The sequence below is a fragment of the Pristis pectinata genome, chromosome 23 (assembly GCF_009764475.1).
Source record: "Pristis pectinata isolate sPriPec2 chromosome 23, sPriPec2.1.pri, whole genome shotgun sequence".
NCBI classification, from domain to species: domain Eukaryota; kingdom Metazoa; phylum Chordata; class Chondrichthyes; order Rhinopristiformes; family Pristidae; genus Pristis; species Pristis pectinata.
In genome coordinates, this window is record NC_067427.1 from 4,754,852 (window position 1) to 4,776,771 (window position 21,920).

Below are 21,920 nucleotides of genomic sequence, written 5' to 3' on the forward strand. Positions count from 1 at the left end.
TTGTAAGCCAGAAATCATAGGATAAATCGAGACATGTAAGACTGATCAGTAGCTGGACTTTCCTTTACCAGAACCCCAATGGTTTCTTTATTCAATAAACCCCATTCCAGCCTTCGCTTGCCCAGATCCCCACCCTCTTCCTAGTTCTACTCACCTACTTTTACTCTGAAGAAGTGGGCGATTTTTCTTTCATTTCGTCATCCAAAAGAATTCTAAGTGCAGTGGGTTGTTTTTTGTCTACTTTGGTACTGGTTTCATTTTCTAAAAAAAATGTGGAAATCGCTTAAGCAAGTGATAAGAGGAGGTCTGTGTGCTGTAAATAGTTCAACCACTGTTTGCTCCCAGAGGGAAGATCTAACCAAGTGCTCCTCCTCTCTCAGAGTAAAATAACTCAACTGAGGCAACTTCTGCCAGGTTTTAAATGTATTCAAGAGCAGCAGGGAGCCCCCAGAACTTGGTGAGATATTTCTAAACAGCCTGGTGTTGTGTGCTGGAGGAGGGAGCTGTATCCATTGAGCAGTGCGTTGAAACATGCCTCATTACCATCAGAAAGGCTGAAGAACTTCTGTCCAGAAGCCAGAGATCGGGCAAAATGCATCTAAAAGCGGCCAAGAAGGGACAAAACTCAGACCACATTTAGATTTCAAGCTGGAGCTGCTTTACAACCTGTTGAGTAGGGTAAGACTTTAACAAATCGTTCTTTCCCTCTAAAGTATCTGCAATAATCTTTTTACTAATTCTGTCTCCCCCTCTTCCCCAGCCCAAGCACCAGCCCCTCCAGTAAATATTTCATTTGGAGGAGTTATAAATTTCCAATAAAGTAATTGCAGATTTTTTTTTGAAAGTAATTACTTTAAAAATAAAACATCCTGCGCCCCACTGTGACGAGACCCAGCTGAAGCGGGGCAGGCGTTTGGAGAGCACAGCGTGAAGTGCTCACTGAACGAGGCAGCTCCTCACTCAACCCTGAGACCAGGACAGAAGGCGATGGAACTGCTCAGCCCATCTGAGAGCTACCTTCTGCTACAGCGCTCGGGAATCTGATAGTGACTCCATCTCTTCAACAGGCATAGAGAACCACAAGCATAAAAAAAGTCATTTCTATGTCTTTTGCACATTTATTTTTGTTGGATGTTAACAATTTTATATGTGGCTAAGGGTTTACTTTTATTTTAAATTCTAATTTATGAGTATAATAAATATGTATGTATTGGCAACTTTATTGCATAGCTATGTTCATGATTTCCTAATGACATACGTTTGCTGCACTTATTCTGCTGGGCTTAATAAAGCTGCTTCAAAGGTTTGAGCTGCTGCCTGGAGTATCCCTGAGACCAATTAGGTTTTGCTGTTCATTGTGGAACTGTAAGACTGCAATGTCCAGGAACACCTATAAATGTCCCGGCTCATAACAGCCAAACATCCGGACTTCTTGTGTTAATTATTTCCATGTAACTTTTAAAAACTTCATTGTAACAGGGGACTCTTGCAACTGTTGAAGAGAAATGTGTGGATCAACTATTACATTTGGGGTCTGTGCTCTTCTGGTAAGTTTATTTAATGGAGTTATGTAAGATAAGATTTCTTTAGTAGTCACATGTACATCGAAACACACAGTGAAATGCATCTTTTGCATAGAGTGTTCTGGGGGCAGCCCGCAAGTGTCGCCATGCTTCTGGCACCAACATAGCATGCCCACAACTTCCTAACCCATACGTCTTTGGAACGTGGGAGGAAACCAGAGCACCCGGAGGAAACCCACGCAGTCATGGGAGAACGTAAAAACTCCTTACAGACAACGGCCGGAATTGAACCCAGGCCGCTGGTGCTGTAATAGCGTTACGCTAACCGCTACACTTGATCCATCAAGCTGATGCTAGCTTTATGGAGGAAGAATCCCATCTGTCCAATTCCCTAGAATATTGCTCATAAAACCTGCCAATCCCTTTCCTTCCAGTATTTATCTAATTCCATTTTGAACTGTGATTGGCCTTTCAGTGAAAGCAGAACCAGGAGTAAGAATTTTTATTAAACACGGTTCTGTTTCCAAGGAAAAGGATACCACCATCGGTGGTATCTACAGGAGGCGCTCCCTCAAGAAGGCAACGTCCATCATCAAAGATCCCCACCATCCAGGCCATGCCATCTTCTCACAGCTACCATCAGGCAGGCCTGACATCCCACACCACCAGGTTCAAGAACAGCTACTTCCCTTCAACCATTCGGTTCTTGAACCAACCGGCACAACCCTAATCACTACAGTTTAGCGACACTTTGATCACTTTGCACTAAAATGGACTTTGTTTTATTTTGTTCTAATTGTGTTCTTTCTTGTAAATATTTTGTATAATTTATGTTTAATTTATGTTTTTCTTGTGAATGCTGCTTATCTGATGCTGTGTGCCTGTGATGCTGCTGCAAGTAATTTTTTCATTGTATCTGTAATGCATATTCTTGTGTGAGATTAAATTTGACTTTGAAATCGATCAATAGAATTTGTAAATGGAATATAATTGCCTAAAATTAGTGTACTGCATGCAATAAAAGATAAAATTTAACATCAATGATAACACAGTTTTCTTTCAACTTTCTTTTTGCAGGCCTGTAGTTTGAATGGAGTCCACTCACAGGGTAAGAATAAATGTGTGTAGATTGAACAAGCTGTGCTTCTTTTCTGGCCCAACATAACAATGATGGCAGAAGATATAAATGCATAGTGAATGCAAACTGTAAGTCTTGTAGATTCTAGGCATGTTATGGGGGAATCTTCTAATAATAGTTTTAAAAGAATTAGGCATTTATTTTTTTTAATGTGGGTGAGAATATTTTGATGTCAAACATGAATTCTGATAAAGGCGCAAGGAATTTTGGAAAATGACATTCTTGGACTAGATTCAAGTGTGCATGTACTGAGTATGGTTTACTTAAAGGATTTTGTTGGTTCAGTTACATGCCCAGTTCAAGTTCTTTACATTGCTGGGTGTGACTCCTCCTGTCACATTGCACTGATGAAGTCATCAGCACAGTTTAAACACAAATAAAAGAGGAGAAAAGTAGAGGTTGTTGTGGGTAATTTAACTGTTTCTTGTTAAGAAGGTACTGATTGGGAACTATTTGATTAAAAAATATATGTAACCTTCCAGGCCCAAGACATCACACAACATAAACTGGATCATGTGTGGAAAAAGAATCTCTATTTTTATTTGCATTTTACATCAATGTTAAGTTAAAGGAAATAAAAAGATAAAATATTCATCATACAGAAAATAATTAGTACATGTGTTGAAGGCTCTAAATACCTAAAAGTTGCTCCACACAGTTCTTTTGGCATCTAAACACTATTGAGTCACTTGAAAGTCACATCAAGCGTGAGAACTTCAACTACAGGATTCATAGAGCAGTGTTGTCAGATTTCTTCCGTAGCACTGCGCTGAAAACTGACGTCCAGTTCAGTCCTGTGCTCCCTGTGGATGTGTTGCAAGTTCTCTCAGTCCATAGAAACATACAGCACAGAAACAGGCCCTAGCGATCCACCTTGTCCATGCCAACCGTGATGCCAACCTGTGCTAATCCAGTTTGCCTGCATTAGGCCCGTATCCCTCTACTCCTTTCCCATCCAAAAGCCTTTTAAATGTAATACTATCTGCCTCCACCACCTCCTCTGACAACTCGTTCCAGTTACCCCCCCCCCCCCGTGTGAAAAATCTACCCCTCAGATCTCCTTTAAAGTTCTCCCTCTCACCCTAAACCTGTGCCCTCTAGTTTTAGACTCCCCCACTCTGGGGAAAAATACTCTGACTATCTATCCTATATATGCCTCTCATTATTTTATGAACCTCCATCAGGTCACCCTTCAGTGAAAATAAATTCAGCCTATCCAATCTCTCCTTATTAATACAGCCCTCCACAAGCAACATGCTGGTGAATCTCTCCTGTACTCTCTCTATCGCTACCACATCCTTCCTGTAGTGTGGTGACCAGAACTGTACACAGTACTCTAGTGCAGTCTAACCAATGTTCTCTACAGCTGCAACATGATATCCCAACATTTATAGTCAATGCCTCGGCCTATAAAGGCAAGCATACTTAATCCTTTCTCACTACCCTATCCTCCAGCGTCGCCACTTTCAGGGAGCGATGGACTTGTACCCCAAGGTCTGTCTGTACATCAGCCATTTATTCCATAAGTCCTAAAGGAATTTGACCCCCCCCCCCCCCCCACCAAAGTGCATTACTTCACATTCATCCAGATTAAATTCCACAATGTCATAGTTTAACAGAGCAGGTGCAGCCAGCTCTTAAAGGGACATGCTACAATACAAGCATCCCTCTTCCAACTACCAGAAAGAGTTGCTACTGAACAAGTAGCTGCTACAGACTTATGAGGTGGGGTAGTTGGAGCATTAGAGGGACCTAAACATTCAAAAAGCTGCAGATGCTGGAAATCTGAAATAAAACAGAACCTGCTGGAAAAACTCAGCAGGTCAGACAGCATCTGTGGAAGGAGAAACAAGTAAGAGAAAATTTAGTCACTCTAACAGCAGGTACAATAGTCTTGTAGCTGAGTTATGGGTCTAGGAATCAGAGTACAGGCTGGTAACAGACAGTCCCCACAGGAAGCATAGTGCTTCTGTATGGGGGCTACAGAGACCCTCCAGGTGCTGCTGGCAGGAGCCCACCAAGGAGCTGTCCATAAGGAACACAATCTCTGGATGTCTGTACTCTGGGGACCCACTACACAGGTAAATATCCATATCCTCTCCACCTGCGTCTGGGGTCTGAAGGAAAAGTGGATGAAGTCTCCCCTTCCTGAGTACAGAATTTGGGTGGACTCCTTACAGGTCTATGTAGAACAGGTCTATGGTGGTCGCCATCTCCCTGGCCCTACACTCTTCTCTGGAGCATCTGGACAGTAAAGGCACCTACTTTCGACTATTGGTTATTGACTGCAGCTCTGCCTTCAATACTATAATTCCAAGCAAACTCATCACCAAACTCCAAGACCTGGGACTCAACATCTCCCCCTGCATCTGGATTCTTGACTTCCTGACCAACAGACCGCAATCAGTGAGGATAGGCAGCAACACCTCCGGCACGATTATCCTCAACACTGGTGCCCCACAAAGCGGCATCCTCAGCCCCCTACTCTATTCCCTATACACTCGCGGCCAGATTCTGCTCTTAACTCTATCGACAAGTTTGCAGATGATACCACTGTAGTGGGTCATATCTCAAATAATGATGAGTCAGAGTACAGGAAGGAGATAGAGAGCTTAGTGGAATGGTGTCATGACAACAACCTTGCCCTCAATGTCAGCAAAACAAAAGAACTGGTCATTGACTTCAGGAAAGGGTGCGGTGTACATACACCTGTCTACATCAACGGTGCTGAGGTCGAGAGGGTTGAGAGCTTCAAATTCCTTGGAGTGAACATCACCAATATCCTGTCCTGGTCCAACCATGTTGATGCCACGGCCAAGAAGCTCGCCAGCGCCTCTACTTCCTCAGGAGGCTAAAGAAATTTGGCAGGTCCCCCTTGACACTCACCAACTTTTATCGATGCACCATAGAAAGCATCCTATCTGGATGCATCACAGCTTGGTACAGCAACTGCTCTGCACAGGACCACAAGAAAGTGCAGAGAGTTTGTGGACACAGCTCAGGCACATCACAGAAACCAGCCTCCCCTCTCTCTGTCTACACTTCTCGCTGCCTCGGTAAGCAGCCAACATAATCAAAGACCCCACCCACCCTGGACATTCTCTCTTCTCCCCTCTCCCATCATGCAGAAGATACAGAATCCTCAAAGCACGTACCACCAGGCTCAAGGGCAGCTTCTATGCCGCTGTTATAAGGCTATTGAACGGCTCCCTAGTACAATAAATTGGACTCTTGACCTCACAATCTACCTTGTTATGACCTTGCACTTATTGTCTACCTACACTACACTTTCTCTGTAGCTGTGACATTTCACTCTGCATTCTGTATTGTTTACCCTGTACTACCTCAATGCACTGTGTAATGAATTGATCTGTATGAACGGTATGCAAGACAAGTTTTTGACTGTACCTCGGTACACGTGACAATAATAAACCAATTCTAATTCCAATTCCAATTAATGTGACAGCAGCAACCAGTGAGCTGTGGAGGGATCAGCAGCCCAGGGAGCTGAGATGGACCCTGGCCCACACCCGCAGGTTAAGCGGTCAAGGCACACGTGAGATTGTATTTGAGGTCAGAGGAGATCAAAGATCTCAGTGAGGTCAAACAATGAGTTTGGATGTTGGCCCTTTAAGTGCTATGGTTTCAGTGGAAGTGGGTTTAGTAAACCTTGGTTGTTCTGGAAATAATTAAGAACTGTGGCTTTTCAGAACAGTGAGGCTGAATTTTACATGTTGCACTACTGTCAATATCACTTGTGGGAGTGTTACATCAGAACAACAGTGCTGGGGAGAATGAAAATCCTGGCAGCAGCCAAGGCCGCCAGAAATCTGTGAGAACCTGCTCTACTCTTGGTTAACCCGCCTTTCAACAACACAGCATCTTTACTTCCAGAGTTGTGCGAATGAATTTCTAGCTTATTTTACAGATGCAGGCAGTCATAATTTGCTTTAGTTTTCTCCTGGGCGGTCTGCTCTCCTGATGGATTTGATTGTTATTGTGCAGCATTTGTTTGACAAGCCAAAATAATAAATCAATGGAAATCATAGATTCACAAATGCAGATTCAAATTAAAATGTGATTGAACTCATCCAGATGTGAGTATTTAATTTCCCATCTGAGAATGAACAAATTAAATGTTGCCAAATTTGTTGTCACAGCAGTTACACTAGCCTTGTGGCTGAGTTACTGGTCTGTGAACCAGAGAACTGGGCCGTTGAACCAGAGAGATGAGTTCAAAGCCTACCGTGGCAGCTTGAATGGGAACTTGATTCAAGGGAATTAAATAAATCTGGAATTTAGAAAAACTGGTCTCAGTAATTTGCTTTGCTTCGTCATAAACCCTAATTTCTTCAAGGAAGGAATTCTGCTGCCCTTAGCCAGTTTGGTCCATAGGTAACTCCAGACCTGAGAGGCAACTTTTTCACCCAGAGGGTTGTCAGTATATGGAATGAGCTGCAGAGGATGTGATTTGAGGCAGGTACATTCACAACACTTAAAAGGTACTTGGACAAGTACTGGATAGACCCTGTTCGTGAATCTAACAGTCTCATCATTTCTGGGCCGTTGGGGATGGAAATTGCCAGTGACATCCACAGCCAGTTGATGAGTAAAATAAATTTCCATAATGCAAAATACTGCAGATACTGAAAATGTGTCACAAAAGCAGAAATATTAGAGATACTTAACAGGTCGGTGTCTGTGAGGAAACAGAGTAACTGGACCGAAATCAGTATAGATGCAAATTTCTATGATATTGATAACTACTGTTAAGTAAAAATGATGCAAGTTGTTTTTTTGGTGATTGGACATGTAATTTTATTTTAAGATTCTAATTAGAAACGGACTGACATATGTTGTATGTTAGCACCTGAAAGTTTAAGCTCATCAAGAATTTCACAAATACAGGTTAAATTTTCATTATCCATAATAAAGGGAGAGGGACCTTCCCGTTGCAAGTCCCCCAGAATTTGTGTATGTATTCACGGTGATGTAACTATAATCCCAGGTAGGGAACACAAGTGCGGTACAAATATTTGGTATTGGTATTGGTTTATTATTGTCACTTGTACCGAGATACAGTGAAAAGCTTGTCTTGCATACTGATCGTACAGGTCAGTTCATTACACAGTGCAGTTACATTGAGTTAGTACAAGAATGCATTGATGTAGTACAGGTAAAACAATATTAGTGGTAGTTAGTGAAATAGAGTTTAAATTTAAAAGTGTAGAATGATTTATAGTAAGGGTAATAAGTGGATCTGTAGGGAGCAGCTTGCAACGTGTCGCCACACTCCGGCGCCATTGCCTGATTTTATTCATCAGGAGGAGGAGGATTACTATTGTAAAGAAACATTTGCAGGCTGTACATTGGCGTGCTTTGTCACTTTTGTCCCAAACAGTTCTTGTGGATAATCAGGAAAGCAGAGCATTGCTCTGTAGATAACAGAGTTCCCAGTGCAAATGATATGTGAACACTAATTAAAATCAGACGGTGATTAGAAACTGGAAATGTGAGCGCTTGGCTGCTAACTATATTTGTTTTCCAACTTCCCAGCTTATAGTAATTCGTTGGACTTTGATTCATCATACCACAGTTATGAATATATAACAACACCCTTAAAACGGCAGCATGCATCCAAATATTGTGAGCTACGCTTTGGCAGTCTGCCTGTTGTCAGTGATGCAGAAGAAAAGCGTGTTATTTTGGATCTGTTAGCTTCCCAAGGTGTTAAACAGCAAATATGGTTGAATGGAGAGCTGAATGAGGCATTGGATACCACAAGGGAAAACAGTAAGTGGAAGAAATTTCAGCTTTATAAATGGGAATATTAGTTCTAATAACCAAATATTGCCTACTGGTGTATTTCCTGTGGATACTCTTCACGATTACTCAAAGAATTTCTATGTTCTTAAGGTGCATGTATTACAACAGACAAAGTAAGAGGGAGACTGAACCCAGAGTCCATCACACCACTGTGATGCCTCCCGACGCAGACATTACCGTTCTACTCATAGGCGTCACCTCTAAATGCTACCAACTCAGCAAAATTCCAATTGTGGCAATGCAAAATATATATTCCGCACTTGGCAGTACTGTGTACAGTTTTGGTCACCCTGTTATAAGAAAGATATGATTAAACAGGAAAGAGTGCAGAAAAAGTGATATTTAAGGTGTGTAAGGTGCATTTAAGGTGTAATTGTAAGTTCAAAGGAGATGTGCGGGGCAAGTTTTTTTTACACAGAGAGTGGTGGGTGCCTGCAATGCGCTGTCTGGTGGTGGAGGCAAATACGATAGGAGCGTTCAAGAGGCTCTTAGATAGGCCCATGGATGCAAGTCCACAAATGGTAGGATATGGACATTGTGTAGGCAGAAGGGATTAGTTTAGTTGGGCATTTTATTACTAATGTAGTTAGTTCAGCATAACATTGTGGGCCGAAGGGCCTGTTCCTGCGCTGTACTGTTCTGTGTTCTAAAAGATTTACAAAGATGTTGCCAGGGCTGCAGGGCCTGAGTTATAGAGAGAGGTTGGCCAGGCTACGTCTTTCTTCCTTGGAACATAGGAGAATGAGGGGCGACCTTATCAAAATGTTTAAAGTTATGAGAAGCATAGATCAGGTGAACGGTAACAGTCTTTTCCCCAGGGTAGGGGAGTCCAAAACTGGGGGCATAGATTTAGGAATGAGAAGATTTAAAAGGGACCTGAGGGGCAACTTTTTCACACAGAGGGTGGTCAGTATATGGAACGAGCTGCCAGAGGAAGTGGCTGAGGCAGGTACAATAGTATTATTTAAGAAGCACTTGGATAGGTACATGGAAGGGCGGGGACTTAGATGGATAAGGGCCAAACACAGGAAGTTGGGACTAGCTGGGTGGGCACTGTGGTTGGCATGGACTGGTTGGGCTGAAGGGCCTGTATTACTCTATGACTCTGTTACAAAGGGGCAAAAATTATTGTATAAATATGTACCTTCATTCATTTATTAAGAATTTTTCAAATCCTATCAATTTATAAATTATTGCATTTGCATGAAAACTACCTTCACAAAATAAAAATAAAAATAGTTGTACAGCATGGTAGAACAGAGGGACCTAGGAGTATGAGTACATGGTTCCCCAAAAGTGGCATCGCAAGTAGACAGGCTTCTGAAGGCGGGCTTTTGGCACGCTGGCCTTCATCAGTCAGGGCATCAAGTATAGAAGTTGGGATGTTATGGTGCAGTTGTATAAGACACTGATGATGCCACATTTGGAATATTGTGTTCAGTTTTGGTCACCCTGCTATAGGAAAGATGCCATTAAGCTGGAAAGGATGCAGAGGAGATTTACGAGGATGTTGCTGGACTTAAGGGACTGAGTTATGGAGAGAGGTTGAGCAGGTTGGGACTTTTCCATTGGGGTGTAGGAGAATAAGGGGTGATCTTATAGAGGTACAATCATGAGGGGCATGGATAGGATGAATATACAGAGTCTTTTTCCCATGGTTGGGGAACCAAGAACTAGAGGGCATAGATTTAAGGTGAGAAGGGAAGGATTTAATAGGAACCCGAGAAGCAACTTTTTCACCCAGAGAGTGGTCAGTGTATGGAACGAGCTGCCAGAGGAAGTGGTTGAGGCAGGTGCATGAACAACATTTAAAAGGTACTTGGGCGTGTACATGGATAGGAAAGGGATATCGGCCAAACGCGGGCAGATGGGACTAGTTTAGATGGACATCTTGGTCAACATGGACTAGCTGGGCTGAAGGGCCTGTTTCCGTGCTGCATGACTCTATGGATTTATGACTCTAAATAGCTGTGTATCAGGTTGGAAGACAGGAGAGATTAAATGCTGCTCAGTGAACTACAGATGCTGGAAATCTGATAAAAGAACCACAAATGCTGGAAACGCTCAGCAGATCAAAGACCTTTCATCAGGAACACAAAAGTGAGAGAATGAGATTAAATGATGGAAGAGGTGAAGGTCCAGGGCAAAAGAGGACAACAAAAAATGGGTCTGGGGATAGGAATGGCGGAATTATTATCTGTTGAAGTCATTGTTGAGTCTGGAAGGCTGTAACCTACCCTCCCAGTCAGAAGATGAGGTGCTGTTCCTCCAACTTTTTATTGAATTATCGTAGGAGACTGAGGACAGAAGAGTCAGAGAGGGGGCGAGACAGAGAACTGACAGGGGACTGAAAGTTCAAGGTCACGCTTTCAGACCAAACAGAGGGGTTCTGCAAAACAATCACCGAATATACCTCTGGTCTCCCCAGTGTAGAGGCAACCTAATTAGGTTTATAAGGTCAACAAACAATCAGCGGGTCGAGCAGCATCTGTGGGAGGAAAGGAACTGTCAACATTTCACATTGAAACCCTGCATCAGGTTACAAAATAACAGAGTAATTGGAATCCATTAGCAAGGTTCATGAAAAACACATTCTTGGCAAAAGGTTATACTTGTAAACCCTCTGTCATGACACTCCAGCACACCTGAAGTTTACAAATCCTACCATTTAGTGTGCAAGTTCTAACGGAATTTGTTTGAACATTTATCTCAGGTGTCGATATGCTAGCGGTGTTGATGTTCCCAAATAAGACAGATACCAAATATGCCAAAATTCTCAGCACGCTGCCTTCTCTGTCCGCTGTTACGGCCTGTGCAAGTCTTCAGTGGGAGAACCATTCAAATGCCATTGCTACGGTGTTCTCTTATGCTGTTCCGGCGTTTATGAATGAATTTCAGCTGCGTGGTCACATTAACAACACTGGATTTATCCAGTTGGCCCTGATAGTACATGGGCACCACACACCCTATCAGACTGTGCTAAAGAACGATGGACAGTGGCACCGCATTTGTGTGACGTGGCAAACAGAGAAAGGCGCTTGGTCTTTCTACGCTGACGGGCAAGTGGTGAGCTCTGGAGAGGGTTGCTACAGCTCACAACTTCTTGCTGGAAATGGGACGTTTATTATTGGTCAAGATCAAGATTCACTGGGAGGTGCGTTCAAACAAACGAGGCATTTAGTGGCAACATTACAAACCTAAACATCTGGTCGAGGGTCCTGGACAGGAGTCAGATGCAGCAGTCAGTGGGTGTTCCGTCCCACAGCAACATCTCATCTACCAGTGGAACCTGGCCAGTTTGGAAGTTGAATCCACAGTGGAAATAATGGAAGTTCGGGCGAATTGTTCAGGTAGGTGAGCAACTGGACGTTACAAACGTATGCTTGTGAAGAAGTTCTACTGCAGAAATACTGGCTGGAAAATCCTGCACAAAGCTGCTGGCACTTCCCTCTGTAAGTTTGAGTCAGAGCGAAAGTTCGCAGAAGTCCCAACTGATTGCCCCTGACTGTTGCTTCCCTGCAGTTACACAGGGAGGTCTGCCCACTGATCCTGCACCAAGTTCGTGACTCCATTCATTACAATGGAAAGGAACAGCAGCAAGGGAAAGAGCTAAAGTTCAAGAAACAAGCATTTTCTCCTTGCAAATTGAATGCATTTAAATGTACTAATTGTTTTTAAGTGTTTTAATTGTTTTAGTGATGTTGTTTTAATGCATACATTCATGAGTATCAGGACAATCATAAACACATTCTAGGATGTAGAAGGCTGAATGGAAGTTATGAGAGGAATAGGTAGTGTAGATCATAAGAAACTTTTCCCCTCAGCGTGCTGACTGCTTGATGCCAAGCGGTTCAAGCAACCAGCTCGTGAGTCCTCTGCACAGCCTGCTCTGCAACCTAGATACGAGAGTGACCGGTCTAACAACGGGAACTGCTCCACGATCACCGTTACTGTCAGCAGACGGCAGCCGGAGTCATACACCACAGGCACAAGCTGCTTATTCAATACTGTCCACGCTGAAATAATACATCCCGTTTAAAGACCGGCAGGTCACCCCACTGGGAGTCCTTCAGATGAGATATTACACCCAAGGCCCTGTCTACCCTTTCAGTTATTTCCTTAGGACAGAGGCTTTTTGTTAAGTCTCAGTGTAATCTCATCAATCTCCAATTAACAAGTACATAGATGGTAAAGGTTTAGAGGGATCTGGGCCAAATGTAGGCAAGTGGTACTAGCTCAGGTAGAAATCTTGGGCAGCATGGACGAGTTGGGCTGAAGGGCCTGTTTCCGTACTATTACAAGTCTATGACTCTATAGCAGAGGTATCTAAAACTAGAGGGTATAGGTTTAAGGTAAGGAGTAAGAGGTTTAGAGGGGATCTGAGGAAGATTTTTTTCGCCCAGACGGTGGTTGGAATCTGGAACGCATCGCACGAGGGGTGGTGGAGGAAGGGACTGTCACAACATTTAAGAAGTATCCGGACGAGCGCTTGAATCATCAAGGCATGGGCCAAGTGCTGGTGACTGGGATTAGTGTCGCTGGGTACTTCATGGTTGACATGGAACTGGTGGGCAGAAGGGCCTGTTTCTGTGCTGTATGACTCTATGCCTCAATTAATGTAGAACACAGAACAGTACACCACGGGACAGGCCATTCAGCCCACAATGTTGTGCTGATCTTGATGCCGATTTATACTAAATGTCCCCTTCCTATGTATCAAACATATCCCTCCATTCCTTTCATATTCATGTGTCTATCTAACAGCCTCTTAAACTCCACCAAACTGCCTGCTTCCACGACTACCCCTGGTAACCCATTCCAGGCACCTACCACTCTCTGTGTAAAAAAACTTGCCCCTCACATTGCCTTTAATCTTCCCCCTTCTAACCTTAAAAGCATGTCCTCCGGTGTTTGACACCTTTACCCTGGGGAAAAGAATCTGACTGTCTACCCTATCTATGCCTCTCATAATTTTAAAAACCCCTCTCGGGTCTCCCCTCAGCCTCCGACACTCCAGAGAGAATGACCCAAGTTTGTCCAACCTCCCATTATAGCTCATATCCTCTAATTCAGGCAGTGTCCTGGTGAACGTCTTCTGCACCCTTGCTCGTGTTGTCTGACAGCTTTGACAGATGGTTCAGCCTGAGGTGTGGCTTCACATATAATTTATTCAGCTATGTATGCCAGCTCCCAGCAAACCCATTACCCTGCTTACCCTTCCTTCTCAAATCCTATTCTCTTTCACATGCCCGCCCTGATTCTCCTGCTACCCAACTACATTAGACGTAATTTACAGTGGCCAATTTTAACCTACTGACCAGCACACCAGTGGGATGTGGGAGAAAACCAGAGCACATGGGGGAAACCCACGCGGTCACCTTGAGAACACATAAACTCCACGCAGACAGCTGTGGAGGTCAGAATCAAACCCAACTCACTGTAACTACAAGGCAACAGCACTACCTGCTGCGAAAGCAACACTTCAGGATTCATGATTGGATGACCCCACTGAACAAGGCCCCACCTTGTTGGATCCAACTACAGGGACTAGGTTGCCACTGGAAGATCCATTCAAGTACAAGCAGGTACAGCAGGGAAATTTCATGCTATTTCCTCACATTTTTGTTGTCTATTCCCAAAAAATATAGCTCATCTAAGAAAATCAATTGTATATAATTTGTTCTTCAGCTCACAACAAATGTTTCTTGAATTAAAATCTATTTTCGGATTTATAGAGAAGAATCACCTCAAATTTACTAAACGTACATCAAAACGTATCTCTAGTCACAGTCAGAAGTTGGAAAATGGATTCCAATTTTGATTACAACCAAGAACAATGAAAAAGCAATAAAAACATGCAGATGCTGAAAATCTGACGTAAAGCAGAGAATGCCTAAAACACTCAGTGGATCAGACTGATGAAAGGTGATCAACATGTATCAGAATCAGGTTTATTATCACTGACATATGTCGTGAAATTTGTTCTATTGTGGCAGCAGTACAGTGCGAGACATAAAGACATAAAAAATTACTGTAAGTTACAAAAATAAATAAATAGTGCAAAAGAGGAATAACGAGGTAGTGTTCATGGGTTCATGGACTGTTCAGAAATCTGATGGCGGAGGGGAAGAAGCTGTTCCTGAAACATTGAGTGTGGATCTTCAGGCTCCTGTACCTCCTCCTTGATGGTAGTAACATGAAGAGGGCATGTCCTGGGTGGTGAGGGTCCTTAATGATGGGTGCTGCCTTCTTGAGGCATCGCCTCTTGAAGACGTCCTCGATGGTGGAGAGGGTTGTGCCCGTGATGGAGCTGGCTGAGTCTACAACCCTCTGCAGCCTGCACACTGGAGCCTCCGTACCAGGCAGTGATGCAACCAGTCAGAATGCTCTCCACCGTACATCTGCAGAAATTTGCAAGAGTCTTTGGTGACAGACCAAATCTCCTCAAACTCCTAATGAAGTAGTTCCACTAACTCTTCCCGAACAAAGTAAAAAGTACTAAGATAGATAGATAGAACAGTACAGCACAGGAACAGGCCTTTCGGCCCACAGTGTTATGCCGAACTAACTGTGTAAACATATTACAAGACAGCAAAATAAAGATTGGATGCATACATGACTAAAGTTAGAAATTGAAATAGCTGTAAAAATTAAAATTAAAGCTATTATTGTTTTAAAGCCCATGAATTTTGAAATAATCATCCAGGGGATTTAGAGTCCACATGTATAGGATTAGTTTTTACTGTCAGACAGAATGTTCACAGTAAATATGGCTTAGTACGCCATATAAAAGCTATGTTACATCTCATTTAAGAAGCTGAGACAATGTCAGATTTTTTTTAACAGTCAGAATAGTTTGTATTACTGGAACTCCTCATTAACTCCCTGGTTTTGTTAGAGGGGTTGTAAAGCAGAGGACCCCAGGGAGCAAGGAGCAGGAAGTTGCTACAGGACCTGGATTCCTGTGTTTACTGCCCGTGTCTGCTCAAGAGGTTGCTATCAAATTTCCCCCATTACAATCATGTTCAGTTGCAGCCTCAGGGTTAAACTAATCACAACCCCAGACCATTAACTCAGGGCACCAAGGGGTCCAGTACAATAGCGATCTGATCCAAGAAACTTATTCAAAACTAAATTGAATGAATTTTCCAGTAATATCACATTAATTTCCTTTTGCTGATTAGGTGGACAGAGTTTGGGACCCGTGATTTCTAGGAAACTTAATTGGATACATCTTCAATTAAAGTTAGGTGCGGTATTGCTGCCAGAGTTTGTCTGATTCACTTGGCTCCCACAGAGGAGACCTGCTGTCCTCGTCCTGTTTGGTCGACATGATCTCCAGACCCACCAATCTGGTTGACTCTTAACCACCTCCTTAGATCAGGGGCAACAAAATTCCGGCATTGCACTTATATCACATAAATAGAAGAAAAATTGTTATTTCAGTTTCTTTTGCTGATAACACACTTGTGTTGCTTTACTACACTAACCAATGGTCCCTCAGCAGAATGTCCGACCTTTGACGTTGTCTCTGGAGCTGGAAGCAAACAGGACTGTGAGATTCCCCTCTCGTTCCTCTGCCAGTTCAACCGAGGTTAGTTAAGCGAAACACAGTTAAAAATCTCACAACCTTCAGATCCATACAGAATGTTGTAGAATCATGAATCTCTTTCATTATAGATACATACCTGAAGCTGAAGAAGTTTGAGTCAGATCCAACGAGCTTATTCAAGACTAAATTGAATGAATTTTCTAATAATGTCACCGTAAGTTCTTTTTGATATTTATAGCAAAGTTAGTCTGATATTTAAGCAGTTCTTCTGATCCCCTCATTATATTATAGAACAATTCCTTTTCAGAATATAACGGTTGTACCATGCTTCTAACAACAGTGATACCTTGGAAAGAGGAACAGAGCTAAAATTCCAAGTCTTCAACAGAAATTGCCTCAGGTCTCCAGCCTGAAGTATTCACGTTTCTTTCTCCACAGATGCTGCCTGTTTTGCTGAACATCATCAGCAATTTTTATTTTTATTCCAGCATCTGCAGCGTTTATTCTTACAGGTAGTCCCCAGGTTACGACAGTGTTCACTTCCTGAGAACTGTTCCTAACCCGAACCGCTCTTAAGTCAGAGATGACCAGCGACAGTGTGTGGGAGAGGGTCACAGGAACGGCTGTGATGGGAAAGTGAGCAGACACAGGCAGAGGAGCCACTAGCCAGCCTCGCTGACTTCGTGAGGGAACGAGTGAGTCTGCTCAGTGCTCCCAACTCTGCTCAACTCCACCCAGCCCTCTACTGTTGCGGCTCAGGGAGAGGAGGCACACGGAACTGCCCTGTTCCCATCCAGCAGAAGATGCCTGCAGCCCCACAGCAGCCGGCAAGTCCATCCCCATCCATCCTGCCGGTCTCCCAAACGTTCGCTCATATGTACTGGGTCGCCATAAGTCAAGTGTTCATAACCCGGGGAGGACAAAATGATTTTGTTTTGTGTATAAAAAAGGATGTTGCATCTGTGAGTCTCGACATTGTTTCTGAGGACTGTGGAAAGATAGTGTCAATGCTTCACCTGAAGTGCTTCCTTCCCTAGTGTCATGAGCAGCGGCCAATTTTACACTTCTTCACGTGATCAGTTCTTAAACTTGTCCTCTCACTGGGCACAGCTGGCATCACTCGCATCCATTGACCATCACCGCACCAAGGAGATACCACACTGGTGGGGTCTGAAGTTAGATATCGGTTGCAAATTGGTATTGGTTTATTATTGTCACTTATACTGAGGTACAGTGAAAAACTTGTCTTGCATACCAATTGTACAGATCAATTCATTACACAGTGCAGTTACATTGAGTTAGTACAGAGTGCATTGAGGTAGTACAGGTAAAAACAATAACAGTACAGAGAAAAGTGTCACAGCTACCGAGAAAGTGCAGTGCAATAAGGTGCAAGGTCACAACAAGGTAGATCGTGAGGTCGTAGTCCATCTCATCGTATAAGGGAACCGTTCAATAGTCTTATCACAGTGGGGTAGAAGCTGTCCTTAAGTCTGGTGGTACGTGCCCTCAGGCTCCTGTATCTTCCGCCTGATGGGAGAGGAGAGAAGAGAGAATGACCTGGGTGGGTGGGGTCTAAGTCCAGGTCTGCTTTGTCATGCCTGGATGAAGGGTTGTGGACCAGAACTATTAGCTCGGATTCTGCCTGCTTCTGAGAGATTCTGTCTCAGTCACATGTAGACCAGGCTGAGTAAAGGTGGCCTTGGTGACTGACTGCAGTGCATCCTGCACGCTGGGGAAGGAGGGCAGATTTCTTTCCCCGATGAACATTAGTGAACAATCCAATGGTTTCAAGACAGGTTGAGTTTATTGTCATGTGCATAGGTACAGTGAGGCACAGGTTCAATGAAAAACCTGCTTGCAGCAGCATCACAGGCATGTAGGTACAGACAACACACGGAATATAAATTCTGCATAAAATTATACCATACATTGAACAAAATGGCTGTCTAAACGCAAGACCTTAGTGCAAAAAAAAGCCAAAGACACAATCAAAGACGAATGCAAGAGGTGTTCCGTCGTGTTCCGTTGCTGAGGTAGGGTTAGGGTTGTGCAGGTCAGTTCAAGAACCTGATGGTTGTCAGAAAATTGATGTTCCGTTCCTGAAACTAGCTTTTAGAGTCATAAAGTACAGCACAGAAACAGGCCCTTCAGCCCAACTCATCCATACCAACCAAGATATCTATCTAAGCTAGTCCCATTTTCCTGCATTTGGCCCATATCTCTCTAGGCCTTTTCTATCCATGTACCTATCCATTTAAAATCTAAATTCTCTAAATTCAAATATAAATTTGTATTCCTATCTGTGGGTCATTCATGTGGGGCCCTAGCTGCTGGAGCAGTCAGTTCACCCCCACACAACCTGCATTGCTAGAGTGCAAAGTCCCACTGTGTTTTGTAGGCAGCAACATTTCTTTGAAGTGTGTTTAGCACTGTGGAAGATATTCACGCATAGCAAGCTCCCACAAGTAGCAACGAGATGATGACCAAGTAATCAATCTGTGTGATGTTGATTGAGGGACAAATATTGAACCAGACACTTGGGATTTCAGAACCAGCCTGGTCCCATGGCAGCTCCCTGAGACAGTTTTCCTATTCAACCAACACATAGGTTACAGCTGTGTAACACTTCAATTAGGCTGCACTTGCAGTACTGTGTGCATTTCTGGTTGCCCCATTACAGGAAGGATGTGGAGGCTCTGGAAAGGATGCAGAAGGTGTTTACCAAGGTGCTGCCTGGATTAGAGGGTATGTGTTATAAGGAGAGGTTAGACAAACTTGGGTTGTTTTCTCTGGAGTGTCAGAGGCTGAGGGGAGACCCAACAGAAGTTTATAACATTATGAGAGGCACAGATAGGGTAGACAGTCAGGATCTTTTTCCCAGGGTAGAAATCCAGATGCTAGAGGATATGCATTTAAGGTGAGACTGGGAAAGTTAAAAGGAGGTGTGTGGGGCAAGTTTTTTCAGAGAGTGGTGGGTGCCTGGACCGGGCTGCCAGGGGTGGCGGTGGAAGCAGATACGACAGAGGCATTTAAGAGGCTGTTAGATACACACATGAATATGCAGGGACTGGAGGGATGTGGATCATGTGCAGGCAGAAAGGATTTAGTTTAATTCAGCTTCGTGTTCAGTGCAGACATTGTGGGTTGAAGGGCCTGTTCCTGTGCTGTCCTGTTCTGTGTTCTGTTAACCGACAACAGGAGAAATACCGCAGGTTAGAGTTAGAATGACACAGAAGGAGGCCATTTGGCCCATTGTATTCATGGCAGCTCCCATTCCGCTCTCCTTGTTTCCCTGTACCCCTGCAACGTATTCTCTCTCACTGCAACACGAGGGAGTGGAAGTCCAGTCACTCTGATATGCATGCTGCCGCCCACCAGCGCTTCTCAACAGGGTCACTTGCTGAATGAGGGGACAATCAGGCCCATTATCTCAAGAGCATAAAGAGCATCGGAAATAGGAATGCTTGTGGGCCATACAGCCCGCAAGTCTGTTCTACCGTTCAATAATATAATGGCTGATCTGACCTTGGCCTCAGCGCCACTCTCCTGCCTGGTCCCTATAATGCACTCAAGAATCCAGTGATCTGTCCCTTGCTGCCAGAGCTGTGATAAGACTATTGAGCGGTTCCCTAGTACGACAAGATGGACACTTGACCTCACAATCTACCTCGTTATGACCTTGCACCTTATTGTCTGCCTGCACTGCACTTTCTCTGTAACTGTGACACTTTATTCTGCATTCTGTTATTGTTTTCCCTTGTACAATGCACTGATGTGATGAAATGATCTGTATGGATAGCATGCAAAACAAAGTTTTTCACTGTACCTCAGTATACGTGACAATAATAAACCAATTTACCAATTTACATTGACTCCAGTTCCATTGCTCTCTGGGTTAGTGAATTCCAAAGACTCCCCACTCTCCCTCTGCATCTCAGTCTTAAGTGACCAATCCTTCATCCTGAAACTTTGCCTCAGTGTTCTGTATTCCCTTAAGAGAGCAAAGATCCTCTCAACATCACAGTTTCAGTGTCATGTAAGTAAACATCTGTAAATAATCGTCAGAGGGGTAACCCACCTCGATTCAGCACAATCTCATATCATGATTATCTTTAAACATCAGTGACGGTAATACTGGTTAAATTAACCTGAAGACAATGTTATGCCCGAAAGTATTAGCTAATGTCGCTTTATATTAAAAACAGAGGTGAGTGGATGTGCTTACAAGAAATGCTAGTAACACAATCTCTCCCTGCACAGGTCGCTGAGTACACCTCATTGAGCGGTGTCAAACTTGTACACAATGTTTCTGAAGCAGCGGCAGTTATGAAGACCGTGCAACACGTCCTGAGCATAGAAAACACCACTTTGCAAGCAGCTGACCTGCTGAGTGTCATCAGCTTGTTACAAAATGTTGCGGGCTTGGAGGTGGGTGCAAGTGACACCAGGGAATGTCTGGAAGACATTAGCCGAAGCTTCATAGATGTGGCTGGTGAGATTCTTGATCAGCACAATGAGGAAAGCTGGAGAGAAGTCGGTGAGGTAAAGAATGACTTTTCTTTATTGGAAGCCAATGGTTGAAGTTAAGGACCAAGAAAGAGTATTCTGAGATACACCACACTTCTGACCAGGGGGAAAGCATCATTGGTCAGACTGCTATTTTGCTTGGGAAGTTCCAATTATAAAGTTTCTACCTTGACCAGATCATCATTGATGTCCTTTCAAAATACTAGTTGGAAATAATTCTCAGAGTACTTATCATGCAAATGTATGTTTTTATTCTTCTCACTATTGTGGAATTGCATTAACTTTCCCTTTGGATCAACTCAATATGGAGCTAGATTATGTAAGGACAAAAGGAAGAGACATAGGAGAAGGTCATTTGGTCCCTCAAGCTCCTCCGTCACGTAATTCCAAGAATGATCCTTTACCTCAACTCTGCTCACCTACCTGATCCCCTTTCATTCAATCCTTTACCTCCAGAAATCTGTCAATGTCAGCCTTGAGCATCCACAGCCCTCTGGAGAAATGAATTCCAAAAATTTACAGCCCTTTGAAAAAAGAAGTTAGTCCTCACCTCAGTTTTAAACGCCTGAATACCCTCCTGAGACTGTCCCCCAATTCTAGACTCTCTAGCCTGTGATATTCCTCCCAAAAGCCCCTGTCACTCTCGCTCAGAATCTTGTATGTTTCTATGAGATCACCTCTCTGTCTTCTAACCTCCAATGATTATAGACCCATTCTACCTCTCTGAGCAATATACGTTCAATCTGTCTGCTCATGTTATTTATAGAAGATGGTGGTTAATTAAATTATTCTCTTAAATTATTCAATATTTCTCTTTAAATATTGGCTAATTAGTCTGGAGTGCACTAATTATTCAATTAAAAGCAAATAGGCACTGGTAACCACAATAGGACAGGCTTGGACTTTATTTCTCTGAATGTAGGAGACTGAGAGGTGATCTTATAGAGGCGTATAAAATCATGAGGGGCATAGATAGGGTGAATACACTCAGTCTTTTTCCCAGAGTTGAGGAATCAAGAACTAGAGGGCATACGTTTAAGGTGAGAGGGGAGAGATTTAAGAGGAACTTGAGGGGCAACTTTTTTACACAAAGGGTGGTATCTATGTGGAATGAGCTGCCAGAGGAAGTAGTTGAGGCAGGTACAATAACTTCTTTTAAAAGACAGTTGGACAGGTACATGAATTGGAAAGGTTTAGAAGGTTGTGGGCCAAACGCTGGCAAATGGGACTAGCTTGGATGGGGCATCTTGGTCAGCACGGACCGTTGGGCCAAAGGCCTGTTTCTGTGTTGTATAACTCCGTGACTGTACTCTAACTCTGTGGTAAATCTCATAGATCTTGCCTACCAGTC

The 21,920-nt window shown here is 43.4% G+C and overlaps 1 protein-coding gene and 1 long non-coding RNA gene across 2 annotated transcripts in view; both read left to right on the forward strand.

The window, feature by feature from the left end:
- Positions 1 to 587: 587 nt before the first annotated feature.
- LOC127582270 (adhesion G-protein coupled receptor D2-like) overlaps positions 588 to 21,920 on the forward strand; it is a 93,307-nt gene continuing 71,974 nt past the window's right edge. The window contains 9 exon segments of the mRNA XM_052037442.1: positions 588 to 678; positions 1,480 to 1,547; positions 2,601 to 2,631; positions 8,218 to 8,454; positions 11,201 to 11,649; positions 11,652 to 11,803; positions 12,388 to 12,473; positions 16,168 to 16,253; positions 20,303 to 20,584. Of these exon segments, the coding sequence (XP_051893402.1) occupies positions 1,506 to 1,547; positions 2,601 to 2,631; positions 8,218 to 8,454; positions 11,201 to 11,649; positions 11,652 to 11,803; positions 12,388 to 12,473; positions 16,168 to 16,253; positions 20,303 to 20,584 (1,365 nt within the window). The 5' untranslated portion in view covers positions 588 to 678; positions 1,480 to 1,505.
- Positions 11,818 to 16,207, forward strand: LOC127582170 (uncharacterized). Its single transcript, XR_007958063.1, has 3 exons — positions 11,818 to 11,837; positions 15,992 to 16,081; positions 16,168 to 16,207. It is a non-coding gene; the product is annotated as an uncharacterized LOC127582170 (long non-coding RNA).